The 13,415-nt window shown below is 36.1% G+C and overlaps 1 protein-coding gene across 1 annotated transcript; it reads right to left on the bottom strand.

The window, feature by feature from the left end:
- Nucleotides 1-538: 538 nt before the first annotated feature.
- LOC121316421 (regulator of G-protein signaling 17-like) lies at nucleotides 539-5,784 on the bottom strand. Its single transcript, XM_041251493.1, has 2 exons — nucleotides 5,471-5,784; nucleotides 539-3,134 (listed from the first exon to the last, which is right to left on the bottom strand). The coding sequence occupies exons 1-2, from the start codon at nucleotides 5,651-5,653 to the stop codon at nucleotides 2,946-2,948; spliced, it is 372 nt and encodes a 123-aa protein (XP_041107427.1). The 5' UTR covers nucleotides 5,654-5,784; the 3' UTR covers nucleotides 539-2,945.
- Nucleotides 5,785-13,415: the final 7,631 nt, after the last annotated feature.

Raw genomic sequence — 13,415 nt, forward strand, 5'->3', positions numbered from 1 at the left:
CAACGTGATAAGGAAACTCCCTTTTTTATTTGCTTTACAAAATAAACACAAAGTAAGGGCTCATAAAGGACTTCATTTATGATCTCCTCTATTATCACCTGCACAAAAAACACTTGGCTTTTGGAAACAATATAATAATAATTACAATACAGTACATATATTATAAAATGAAGGTCCGGATATTTAAGAGTTGCAAGTTTTACAAGGGCAGTTTTAGGAATTTTTTCCCCTAAATTCTGCCTTGAGAAAAAGTTGTGCCTGTGATTAGTCCTAATTAGGATCTGTGAAACCAGCTGTATATGTTTACAGACACCTGCTTTGTTAGTGTCTATTTACACACACACACATGTGGTATATATAATATAGATATATATATATTATATATATATATATATATATATATATATATATTGTCTTATGCCATAACCATAACACAGTGACAGTTTATGACAAGACATATTTATTAAGTTAATCTTTATGAATATTTCTGATAATGAATGTATATGCTATATTTCATAAATAGACAAACATAAGAAAAGGCGCTAAATATGATAGAATAATCAGCAATAGTAGGCATAAACCTTGTTATCTTCGGCTTTGCAGAAAAGCTTTAAAACCTTTATTTCTCAAATATATTACAATGGTCAAATATTTGCATAGGGAATACAAGATTAGCCCTTACACAGTTATTTCCTGAATTCTTTACACCTGTATTCTTAATAAGTTTGTTTTACATGCAGAAGCTTTACAGTGTCAGGCTTCAAGTAGACATGAGTTAAAATTTTACATAAATGATTAAAATGTCAATTAACATAACATACATGAGAGGTAGTGGCAAAACTTGACGTTTTAAAAAATAATTAAACATATAAGGCCAGTATTTTAATGTTAAAACAAATAACCATACAAACAGCTTTATTGGGGTTATTGTGTTTGTTATGAAGCTATGATTAGTTTTTTTTATTACTTTTACACTTAAAAGCACTCAGTCAGCATTTAAACAAATATCCGGTGGTGCTGTGCAAAATGCACAAAAAAGAAAGTGAAGTGAAATATTCAAAAACAACATCAAGGCATCTTCTCTGCATCCATTAAAGGTGTTCACTAGCATGTGAAAGTTATTCAGGCAGCGTGCAGCTGTACATCCTGCAGCATTTACACTGCTTGTTTACATGAACATTAAAACAAAGTGATCAAATTCAAGAGAACCTCTTTTACTCAGACTGACCTCTTATAAAAACTGGAGGGTGTCCCCCAGTATTAAATCTTGTGGATATGAACCACCCTATATCTGAACAAATAATGTCTCTGAAACTGGTCCGATAAAAGGGGTTCATAAAAAATGCACTATTTTTAATGTGATGTTACAATTGAACAAATAATACTTTTAATACTTTGTGGCACTTGGTTAAGCATTGTGCTGTATTGCCTGATTTACATTTAGCTACAGTGCGGAATGCAAGGAAAACTTTATGAACCAAATTACTAAGCTTTTCAGGCGCATTTAAAACAAAAGCAAAGTTAGTGTCGTACCATTGATTACAATATTAATGTGCACAGATCCTTAACAGCTGTGCACCATGATCCTTCTACATATTGCTGAGTGTGTTTCAGTATTAAATGTGAACCAAGTAATAAGATATATAAAGTAGTTCACTCTGCTGTTTTATAATTTGATGTTTCTACAGGGTAAACTACAGAAATGGATGTTGGTACATATTGCTTGTCTGGCATACCAGAATGCAGGCTTACAGCACAACATGTCTCACTGTGAAAAGCAATACAGTCGTGGCAAGCACCCTTTCCTGAACTCATAACATCCCAGATAATCTCCTTATTAAATTTTAGTTTTTACTGTACATTAACTGTATATAAGATATGCCAGAGGAGTTGACATTTATACTTTGTTCAAAAGCATTATCTGAGGAATACATATTATCATTAACAGGAGGTTAAGTGGTCAAGGCAAACTTCCAACCTCCTTTTTGCAGTGCTGTAAATGTAAGTTAAATCAGCCCTTAGTGTTTATCTTACATCAAATTACATGTGTTTTTGATGTATTTTCTTTAAATATATCAATGCCAATGTAGAAACAGGTAATCTAATGTGGTGGTACCTTATGCCCAAAAAAGTATCAAGATTACTTTGTTTAATGCATACACATATACAAAAACAACATGGAAAGTTAACGGTTCAGGTACTGGTAAAGCTTGAAGATATCAGTACAAGACAATAAACATCTTTATGTTATAAAACAGCACACATCTATTATTGGATCCCTTTTAATATTTGTGCTTCTTTTGCAGTGAAAGACTACAGGAATCCAGGTGAATGGTTTTGTTAGTAGTGATAAGTAGCTCTTATACCCCATTCTGAAATATAGACGGTGAGACAGAAACTGTATGAAAATGGTAACCATTAAGTTGACAAACCATTTTAGGAGTTTCACCTTTTTTTCTGTCCAATCAGATTAATCTAGAAAGAACATCAGTGCTGTGCCCTGCTTCCATAAGGGAAGCAAATTTTCCCAAATCTTCAAGGCTCCTGATAAAATATACATTTTGAGACCTCTTGAAACATACAGTAATTCCCTTCATTTACTGACCATCATCTTTAAGCGTTTTACTATCAGTTTGAGAGTAGTTGCATTTTACTCCTGCAGCTACTTAGCAGTCCATCAAAATTCCCTTCTTGCTATATGCAATAAAAAAAATCAGAATATATTTATTCTTTCAATATCACAATGTTACACTTAAAGTTAAAACCACTAAAAATATTATAGTTTTAACTGATTAAGTTATTATTGTGATTTATGAGTGAGAACATACTACAAAAGAACAGACAGTGACTGTGTTCTTTCACAGTAGCTTGAGTAGTGCTTCAGCATCAGGTGGTTTTAAATTGCTTCACTTTAAATATTAAATATCCCATCTCTCTTTTGATAATTAGGTTTCTGAAGTAGAGCTTGTCCTACGCTGAAGAAGAGACTTGTATATAGGAGAGTTCAAAAACCTTGGGAAGGAGTCTCTGTGCATTAAAGTATATACCTGAAGCTGAGCTTCATCATACATGTTAGAATTTGGCTCTGTCAAGTTCCTGTTGACCACTTCTCGCACTCGAGAGTCAAGGCTAACCTGGAAAATAAGAAGGAAATGTATGTAAGTAACATACAACCTCCCACCCCCCTACAAAGTAGATATATAGAGACAGAAATATACCTATACCCCCAAAGTGAAACAGTCAATAAACTTGTGCTCTCCAAGTTTCTTCACAATTAAATGCAACTGTGACCTATGTAAGGTACATTCGGGTATCTCCCCTATATCCTTATTAAAGAGTATAAACTATAGCCCTATTAAAGATTATTGCGTAGACTCTTTTTAAAGCTGACAAAAGTATTTTCTAGCAGAATATTACTTTTCAAGTTGTAACTGGGATTACTGAGCTGCTGGAAGGCATACTATACTGTGAATCTGTATTTCTGCTCTACAAGTGGATGCTGAGCTATTTAATGGGATTATTACTGAAGTGTATGTGGTGTTACAGTGGCTTGCGAAAGTATTGACCCCCCTTGGCATTTTTCCTATTTTGTTGCCTTACAACCTGGAATTAAAATGGATTTTTATTTGGATTTCATGTAATGGACATACACAAGATAGTCCAAATTGGTGAAGTGAAATGAAAAAAATAACTTGTTTAAAAAAATTCTAAAAAATAAATAACGGCAAAGTGGTGTGTGCATATGTATTCACCCCCTTTGCTATTAAGCCTCTAAATAAGATCTGGTGCAACCAATTATCTTCAGAAGTCACATAATTAGTTAAATAAAGTCCACCTGTGTGCAATCTAAGTGTCACATGATTTGTCACATGATCTCAGTATATATACACCTGTTCTGAAAGGCCCCAGAGTCTGCAACACCACCAAGCAAGGGCCACCACCAAGCAAGCAGCACCATGAAGACCAAGGAGCTCTCCAAACAGGTCAGGGACAAAGTTGTGGAGAAGTACAGATCAGGGTTGGGTTATAAAAAAATATCCGAAACTTTGAACATCCCACGGAGCACCATTCAAGCCATTATTAAAAAATGGAAAGAATATGGCACCATAACAAACCTGGCAAGAGAGGGCATTAATCAGAAAGGCAACAAAGAGACCAAAGATAACCCTGAAGGAGCTGCAAAGCTCCACAGCAGAGATTGGAGTATCTGTCCATAGGACCACTTTAAGCCGTACACTCCACAGAGCTGGGCTTTACGGAAGAGTGGCCAGAAAAAAGCCATTGCTTAAAGAAAAAAATAAGCAAACATGTTTGGTGTTTGCCAAAAGGCATGTAGGAGACTCCCCAAACATATGGAAGAAGGTACTCTGGTCAGATGAGACTAAAATTGAGCTTTTTGGCCAGCAAGGAAAATGCTATGTCTGGCGCAAACCCAACACCTCTCATCACCCCGAGAACACCATCCCCACAGTGAAGCATGGTGGTGGCAGCATCATGCTGTGGGGATATTTTTCATTGGCAGGGACTGGGAAACTGGTCAGAATTGAAGGAATGATGGATGGCGCTAAATACAGGGAAATTCTTGAGGGAAACCTGTTTCAGTCTTCCAGAGATTTGAGACTGGGACGGAGGTTCACCTTCCAGCAGGACAAATACCCTAAGCATACTGCTAAAGCAACACTCGAGTGGTTTAAGGGGAAACATTTAAATGTCTTGGAATGGCCTAGTCAAAGCCCAGACCTCAATCCAATTGAGAATCTGTGGTATGACTTAAAGATTGCTGTACACCAGCGGAACCCATCCAACTTGAAGGAGCTGGAGCAGTTTTGCCTTGAAGAGTGGGCAAAAATCCCAGTGGCTAGATGTGCCAAGCTTATAGATACATACCGCAAGAGATTTGCAGCTGTAATTGTTGCAAAACGTGGCTCTACAAGGTATTGACTTTGGGGGGGTGAATACTTATGCACGCTCAAGTTTTCTGTCTTATTTCTTGTTTGTTTCACAATAAAAAATATTTTGCATCTTCAAAGTGGTAGGCATGTTGTGTAAATCAAATGATACAAACCCCCAAAAAATCCATTTTAATTCCAGGTTGTAAGGCAACAAATAGGAAAAATGCCAATGGGGGGGTCAATACTTTCGCAAGCCACTGTATGTGTACTGAACTTCACTTAAGCAGGAAGTTCAGTAGCACGAGTAACCTGAATTGGGAAGGCACTGAAGAAGTTGAATAAAGAATGGACATACTGTCCATAACTTAGAAAAACCTGTGTATAGTATAAACAAGTTATACACAGCCCAGTCAACCAAAAGATTCATGTGTTATTTTTTTATGTATTGGGATGTAATATAATATGTTTTATTTATCATGGAAAAGCTCAGATTTTTATTCAGAGGATTGAGATTTTGTAAACAATCATATTTGAGATTTGATAAGGATTTTGTTAAGACAAACATATAAATAGCTCACCTCTCTTGGCGAAAGGACAGAAATATAGTCTTCATAAATGGTCCTAGATTTTTCTTCTATCACATTAATGTTTTTTTCGTTTTTCAAGTCTTCACAAGCAAGCCAGAAAAGCAAGTTCTCTTCACTGTACTCTGAACGTAGAAACTTTCTAAAAATATTTCTTCCACCAGGATTGCTCATCATTTTATCAAAGTTATGGGTCCAGGACCGAATCTCTTCAAGTGTTGGCTGTAGACTTAAAAAAAAAGAGATTTATTTCTAAAAGCAGCAAAAACAAAAGGTAATTAAGTTTTCACCTGCCAAGGCTCCAGACAAACTTTTTAGGCCACAACTTTTTTCAGGTGTGTGTCACTTTAAGAGCAAGCTGGTTGCTACCATATTCAACCACTTATAATATTACAAAAACATGTTATGACACTAAAGAGATACTAAAACAATAACTTCGTTTTTACTCACTTGTTTATTGCCTCATCCAGCTGAGTGGTTTTTAATCTATGCAGCTTATGACTGCAATGAAAACTGCATGTTTATATTTTAGATATTTTGCAAGCACATTGTCATATATTTTAGATATTTCCTAACTGTTATTTCTGATTAGCAGTGAGTGGTAGATTTTCTACTGCAATCAAGTAAGGTGCATTAAATTTCATTTTTAATTCCATAAATATAGCAGTTACTTAAGTAGCACATTGCCCTGGCTACAGCTGACAGTGAAGGAGAAAAGTTCCTAATTATAGTCCCAAGTATTTCTATGCTTTCATCGCTCTTCAAATGGTCAGTTTAAGAAATAAACTCCCTTCTCCCTGTAACAGCCAACTCTGCTTCAGTAGAAAACATTTACTGTTTTTCATTATGGTAACGTCTTGAATTGTCGTGCTTGCTGTTCTACAATTAAATAATCATCAAACTACTAAGGTGCATACTAACCAAATCTGTTTTACAGTATCTGGGATAACTGCAGCTGCTAAAGACGATGCAGAGGACAAAAAACAAACAAATTTGACTGGCGAAAGACGACGTTGGTTTATTTTAGTTAATAAACAAAACTTTTTTCACCTTGGTACAGTAACGTTTTGTAATTATAGACCCTTCTGCTGCGTTTCAGACAGAATTATTTTATTTATTTTAAGTTTTCAGGACATTTTGTTAAAGGCACGTGAGCAACACATAACCCTTAGTGAATTTTTGTTTTTGTTGTTTTTTGTTCTTGTTGTAAATTGCTTTAAAACAAACTGTTCATTTTAAGGTATTTTTTACACAACGGTACTCATACACATTTGGTCACCATCACTCCTATTGCAGGAAACTGGGTTACCGTATTTCATTTTCTGATGGTGTTAATACACCCCTCTGGACTTCCAGACATTTACATTCGACCAGATTGTTGCCATTCTACTCACTCTTCAGTTTGAAACAAGTGATATGCGTTTTTTTTGTTGTTGTTTTTAAACTCCAAAAAGACAGTTGTCAAAATCCCTTTAGTCACGTGTTACCATTTTAGTCACAGTCTGGAGCTCTGCCGCAAAATCTTTTGGTGTTTGGCATGGGGTTGTCTTGCGAATTACCCAATTCACTTTACCCAAAGTCGATCTGAAGAATCGACTTTGGGTAAAGTAAGACTAGTTTGAATTATTCTTGAGGTAACCCCAAATGTGTCAAACTAGACTAGTAAATAAAATTAAAAAAAAAAAAAAAGTTAATCGGTAATAAATACAATCCTTTGACACGGACCTTTGTCATTTCATAGAACAAACTTCTAAGTGCCATGCCAGTAAGTGTCATTTTATGGTAATTAAGGACAGATGTAATTGGTCATCTGTTTTTTTATATCTCTAGATGGTTAAATGCAATTATTTGTAAAATGTTTCTAAAACTATGGCTACATGCTAACGCTACTATTAATTAAATTAAGTTTATTTTTTTTAAATATGTAAGTTAATATGTTTTTTTTTTTTTTTGCAGAATTGCTACAGTGTAAAATTCTTAACTTCAATTAAGCCCTTCTCTACTGAGTGCCGACCACATGGCAGAATTGCTCCAGAACCACTGCTTCCCCCATAAGCAGGTTGGTTTTCTTCTCAGCCAGTGTACCATGTGGTCACACAACAGCTCCACAACCACCCTGGGGCGTGTCTCCGGGGATCTTCGGTACTCCCTGAACCATACCCAGTGAGTCTCTGCCATAATTCCCAGAACTCCCGTGGCCATAATGCGGTGGTGGCCAACCACTCAAACACAACCAGGTATGCCTCTGGGTCTTCCTCTACCGACATCTTCATTGCCGAGCCTTCGTGCAGACATTGCTGATGTTCCTGTAGGAGCGGATCTTGTGGAAAATGCCAGCCCTACTTGTTCAATGAGCACAGTGTAGCGCTCCTCTCTCTTTCTCTTCTGTCTCCCGCCTGCTGTCCAGCACCTCCAGCAGCTCTGCTAATGCGTTGCGGACCATGATCCCGTGTTCTGACACCACATGTGGCAAAGTGGTTGATTGTGTACAGGTGCAGGAGTGATGCAGTGCGCAATGAACAGACAGAGATTTGTAATCCACTTGGAAAAAAGGGTTTTATTTATTATAATCCTGGTCTGGTGACCAAATGATAATTCCACGAAATACGAATGTACAAACACGGTCACTAGTCTTGGGTGTGTGCTGCAGTGCTCGTGGTGGGTGATACAGGTTTATTTGTGACAAAAGTGAAGTGCTGTTCCGGGTTTTGTGCTGGCCCTTGGCGATAGCTCCGGAACATGTTAGCCGTCTAATAATTACAAACAATACAGACAAACAAAACAAAACATGTATGGTACTTTTTATCACTGGGTATCTCACGGGTTCTTCAGGTTTAAATGCTCAAATCAAAACGAAGGAACAGATACATCGTTTCGCCCCCTATTTATACCGTCACTCATGACCTCTTGGTAAACGATTGCAGCCACTCCTGTAATCCGCGGCTGCCACATTATTTACCTTCCGGGTCAATGAGCTAGTTTACCGAAGCTCCGTCTCTTTTCTACATGACCAACTTCCTTTTAACCCTCGGAACGAAGTGTCAGGTCAAGTAGTCCAGAGTATTTTGTTCCCGTTACTTAGTGCTCTCACAAGTCGGGAGGGAGATTTACCACCAAGAATCATTGTCTTTCTGTCACAGGGTTATTTTGTTTAATAATCTGATTATGTGTTTATCACATTTAAATGGTAATACTAATAGCTTATCTAATTGTTTTGAGATGTTATCATCTGCAATAAACACACCCAATGTTTAATTTTTAAACCATTCTTGTTTTACTATATACTTTTATTTTAAAGGCTTGGGGTTGGTACGGTGTCTGTGAATTGAAAAAAATGCACAACACTAACAAAAATAATTAATGCCAGTAGGACGTGACCCTATCACCGAGATGCCTCCTTTTCATTTTATAAATTTTCATTTATAATTGAACAACTTGCGCTCCTTATATTATTACACTATGTAACACAATTTTTGTTCCTGCGTAGTAAGTGTTATTTCCTAATTGCTTATGCCTCAAAAGTATTGAAAATGGCTATTATTCCCCACAAACTTTGCTTTTGTGATCAGGACAGTGATATTTCAAAATATCACTATTTCCAATGGGAAAACGGGCAAATGTGTGTCTTTTCCTTCACATAAAGTCAGAAAAAAACAACATATGAATCCAAATTAACATGTATTTATACTAAAGTAATACAAAAATGACTACAAAAGATTTAGAAGTGAGTAGTTTTTCGAGATTTACGATTATACTGTAAATTTACTGTGTTAACTCTTTGAAACTCGCCTTCCAAAATGCTATCTGATTGTCTGGTCTCCTAAGGTGTCATAAAACTTAAAAAGCCAAGCTACAGTTGTACCATTATTGTGTTAAATGTTAGTTAAATTGCTTTAACAATAATTTTTAATTACATAACTTGTGGACACAAGTTTAATAGTTATTTTCAAGTAAGTTTCCCAATAAATCTGAAGTGTTTACTGTGTTTTAAATGAATATTATAAACTAATAACTATTTTTGAATATTATCCTTTGATTGCACTATGATGTGTTTTATATGCTGGTAATCATAATTTTGTATAGATAATGAAACTAAAATTTGTATACTTATCTAATGAATGTAACTAAAGCTATACTTAATAGGAGGTTTAAATGATAAATGTAAAATCTTCTGATAAAGAAATAGGTGGATACACCCCGTTTCTAACACACCCTTTTTGTGTGACACGCAACTGTCTATCAAATACTGTGAACCAATGGGAGGACCGACAAGAACTTATTTACAGTACAACGGAAAGCCTATACACTGTGTTATTTAAACTCAAAATAAGGATTTTCGCTCTCTGGATTCACTCTTTCTCTCTTCAATGTCATCGCTCTCAGCTCATCAAATGTAATCTTCAAAGCTGTCTTGGAGAAGATGGGCTCCTTCCGGAACGATGAAAGCTTTTGCCTACAGCCTTCACGGAGATGCTGTGCTGTGCTGCTGCACAACTAACTTCCACAGAGAGGACGACCGTGTTAAGAAGACTTTGTTTTAAACATCGCACCAACAGAATAAGTATTAAACTTATATTGTCTGTTTACAAGTAACTGAACTAAAGCCATGCTATTGATATCGTCACAATATGTAATATGCGTCTATTCAACTAGATGCTGGTACATTGTACATGTGTAGTTAGTCACTTGGAAGCTAGCGCGTGTATACATAATGCATGACTGAACCGAACAATGCATGGTGAACTATTAAGACTGCTTCACTAATGCAGAACTCTATGACCAGAGAGCACATCAAGGATTCATTATGAACATTTAACAATGCATTACTCTTCCTTGAATGTTTTATTTAGTTTCTTCTTTATACATGTGTTTTTAACTATGAAGCCAAACCTTTACTCTTCTTCCTCTGAGAATAAGAATACATGTAATAATAATTTGGATTGTTAGGTTTCTTTTTGTCTTATAACAAATACACATTTATGATTGACTTGAAATACTTAAACATACATAATATTAATTGTTAATCTCTTTTCATCAAGGGATAGTTAAGCCAGAATGACTAGTTCTTATTGAAGTATTGTGTTTATTATGGTTAACAATTACATTATGAGCTATAATGGGTATTTTCTTTAATGGAAATTGGGGAGGACATAGTTGTGACATAAATCCTAGATATACAACGTAAATATGCACGACAATACACAGACTGCTAGACTCTATCTATCTATCTATCTATCTATCTATCTATCTATCTATATATATATATATATATATATATATATCTATATATATATATATATATATATATATATATATGTTATTATATATTATATAAAATTTATTTTTATCTATGTATTTGTTTTTTATTATAGTCTACGCTATGCCTGTTGCTAAGGCTACAGCTTAATTTATTTAGCTCTTGTTAATTTTTTTGTATGGGTATATGGGAGCTATTTCCCTTCGAGGCATAGTTCTGTGTTCATTCAAAATTATCTTGTCTGATGGTATTGCTTTGATAGGATATCGGGACTAGTCATACGTTTCTCATTTTTCCTCGCATTATTAGTTCTACTGCTGCTACTTAGGTCATTTTGACTCTGCCCCTTGTACTACTACCTGGTAATAGATGTATAACAGAATAATGTATGCTATATTTCAGTGGTATTAATTCTTAATTAATTCCCCACCCCCCTATATTTTACTATAGACATGTTGTTTACATTTCTTCAATGTTGTCTGCTTGCGAGGTGGTTTAGCTCACAGCAAGCCAAGGTGTCCTTATTCTTGCCAAGAGACAGTTGAACCTTAACATTCGTTTATAAGGTAATGATTCCTAGGGGAGATTGTGTTATGTGACTATGTTGCTGAATATGTAGAGGTCTGTATTGCTGTTCTCTATGCACCAAATATCTTTGATGTACAGTTTTACGACCAGGTGGAACACAAATTAGCTTCATTGGTGACTATTCCTGCTATATGTGGGGAATTTCAAGCAGCTGTTCAATCCAATTTTAGACACTTCTCATCCTTCAGCCACACATTCACCTAAAACTACTCAATTATTAACGCATTTGCTATAGATCTATTGATTTGTGACCTCTGGCAGATACAGAACCCCTCTATACGTGAGTATTCGTTTTTTTCGGTCAGACACAAAACTTATAGCAGAATCAATGCTATTCTAGTATCCTGTAATATTTTGTGGTTTGTGAAGTCCACAGAGATCCAAAAAATATATTAATCCCAGACCACACCCCTGTGTCATACACTTTCAATTTTATTCTTGAGAAGGGCCAAGCACTTTGAGGTTTAATACCTTTCTGATGCAGGATGTCATATTCGAAGTTGCATTTGAACAAATCCAGACTACAGCAGATTACCAGGCTAGAGGAGGATGGTAGACCTGTTGAATCACTGATCTGAAACTCAGCTTTTGTAGTTCTAAAATGGACCACTTACGTTCTTTGAAAAACAGACAGAAAAAGCTGTCTAGAAATAAAGCTGAATTTATTTTGCATAAATCTAGACAGTTTTATTATGAACGTGCTGAATGCCCAAGCAGATTATTGGATTTGCAAGGGTTGGCATGACAAGCAACAGCGATGGCAAGCTGAAGGGGCTCCAGGGTGCATAGCCTGCGGGGAGTTTGGGCACCTCAAGGAAGACCCTACAAAGACCCCTGCTTTATGAAGTGAGACAGAGAAAGAATGAATCTTGATTATAAATCTCCCTCCCGGCCTGTGAGAGTGTAGCTAGGTGTAGCTAGGTGATCTGTTAATTTTGTTATGGTTAACACTCGCAACCCCGCGACGGTCATTTTGGCTTTAAATGCAATTTTCTCTAGTCGTGTAACATATATGGGGCTGAGCATTCATGTATCATTCTGTCCGTCTGTATTAAATATTCTTACAAAGCATGAAACATGGCAGTGCAGAAATAAAGGAGATACATTACATTATACCTAAAAGCCCCGGGAGCAGTCACATTGACGGCCACACAGAAAACAATTGTATTTTGATTATACAGAATGGTATTCTACTTTATTATTTTTATTTACCAGCCTGCAATGTGTTTAGTTGTAATCAGATTAGTCTCTGACAGTCTATTGTTTTCAATCAGCCTTTTGAAGGCTGGAGTCTGCTTGCCAGCTGCGCTTCTTTGGTTAGTCGATTAACATTGGGACTAGTGAAAATAAATACCAGAGACCGTGGAGTTTTACTACGCAACAAAATATGGAGTTGATGTTTTGGATCAGATGGCACGGTGGTCTGTTCGGTGTTTTACAATGTATTGGACCTAGCAGCCATCAACTCCTGGGTACTTTACAAAGAATGAACAGAGAAGAATTTACCAAGGACAGGATATATTTTACAGTTAGCACAGGAACTTCGCAAGAACCATTTGGAACAGAGGGAAACTGCCAAGCGTGTACCCACAGCTGAACCTGGCAACCCCGTTGAGAGACGCAAAAGAGATGTCAATGCCAGGTTGGCAAGTGCAATGAAAATAAAACTTAGGATAGCTGTGCCTTGTGCAGTAAGGCAACGTGGAGAAGCACATTATCTGTGTTGATTGTAAACAGTTTTAGACTCAGGCAAAGGAATATCCTTTTGTTGAAAAAAAGAAAAATAAATTAGACTTTGTTTATAACTTCTTGTGCTGTGCGCTTCTGTAAAAAGTTTTTTTTTCTAAGTTTATTTATCTACGTTATTCAGTTGCTTTTGCTCATCTGATAACACTGTAACAATTTTTTTTTTTTTTTTTGGTTCCTGGGTAGTAAGTGTTATTTCCTAATTGCTTATGCCTCAAAAGTATAGAAAATGGCTATTATTCCCCACAAACTTTGCTTTTGTGACCAGGACAGTGATATTTTGAAATTTACCTATTTTCCAGAACATTCCAGATAGATTCAGTGCTGAGTAAACTTGGAGTAACTTCT

This window comes from Polyodon spathula, chromosome 5 (genome assembly GCF_017654505.1).
Source record: "Polyodon spathula isolate WHYD16114869_AA chromosome 5, ASM1765450v1, whole genome shotgun sequence".
NCBI classification, from domain to species: Eukaryota; Metazoa; Chordata; class Actinopteri; order Acipenseriformes; family Polyodontidae; genus Polyodon; species Polyodon spathula.

Excerpts from the sequence above, each read along its gene's own strand:
- LOC121316421 (XM_041251493.1), bottom strand. The coding sequence starts at position 5,653 with ATGATGAGCAATCCTGGTGGAAGAAATATTTTTAGAAAGTTTCTACGT. Across the intron at positions 3,135-5,470 it reads CTGTCCTTTCGCCAAGAGAG|GTTAGCCTTGACTCTCGAGT; the intron begins GTGAGCTATTTA and ends CTTATTTTCCAG.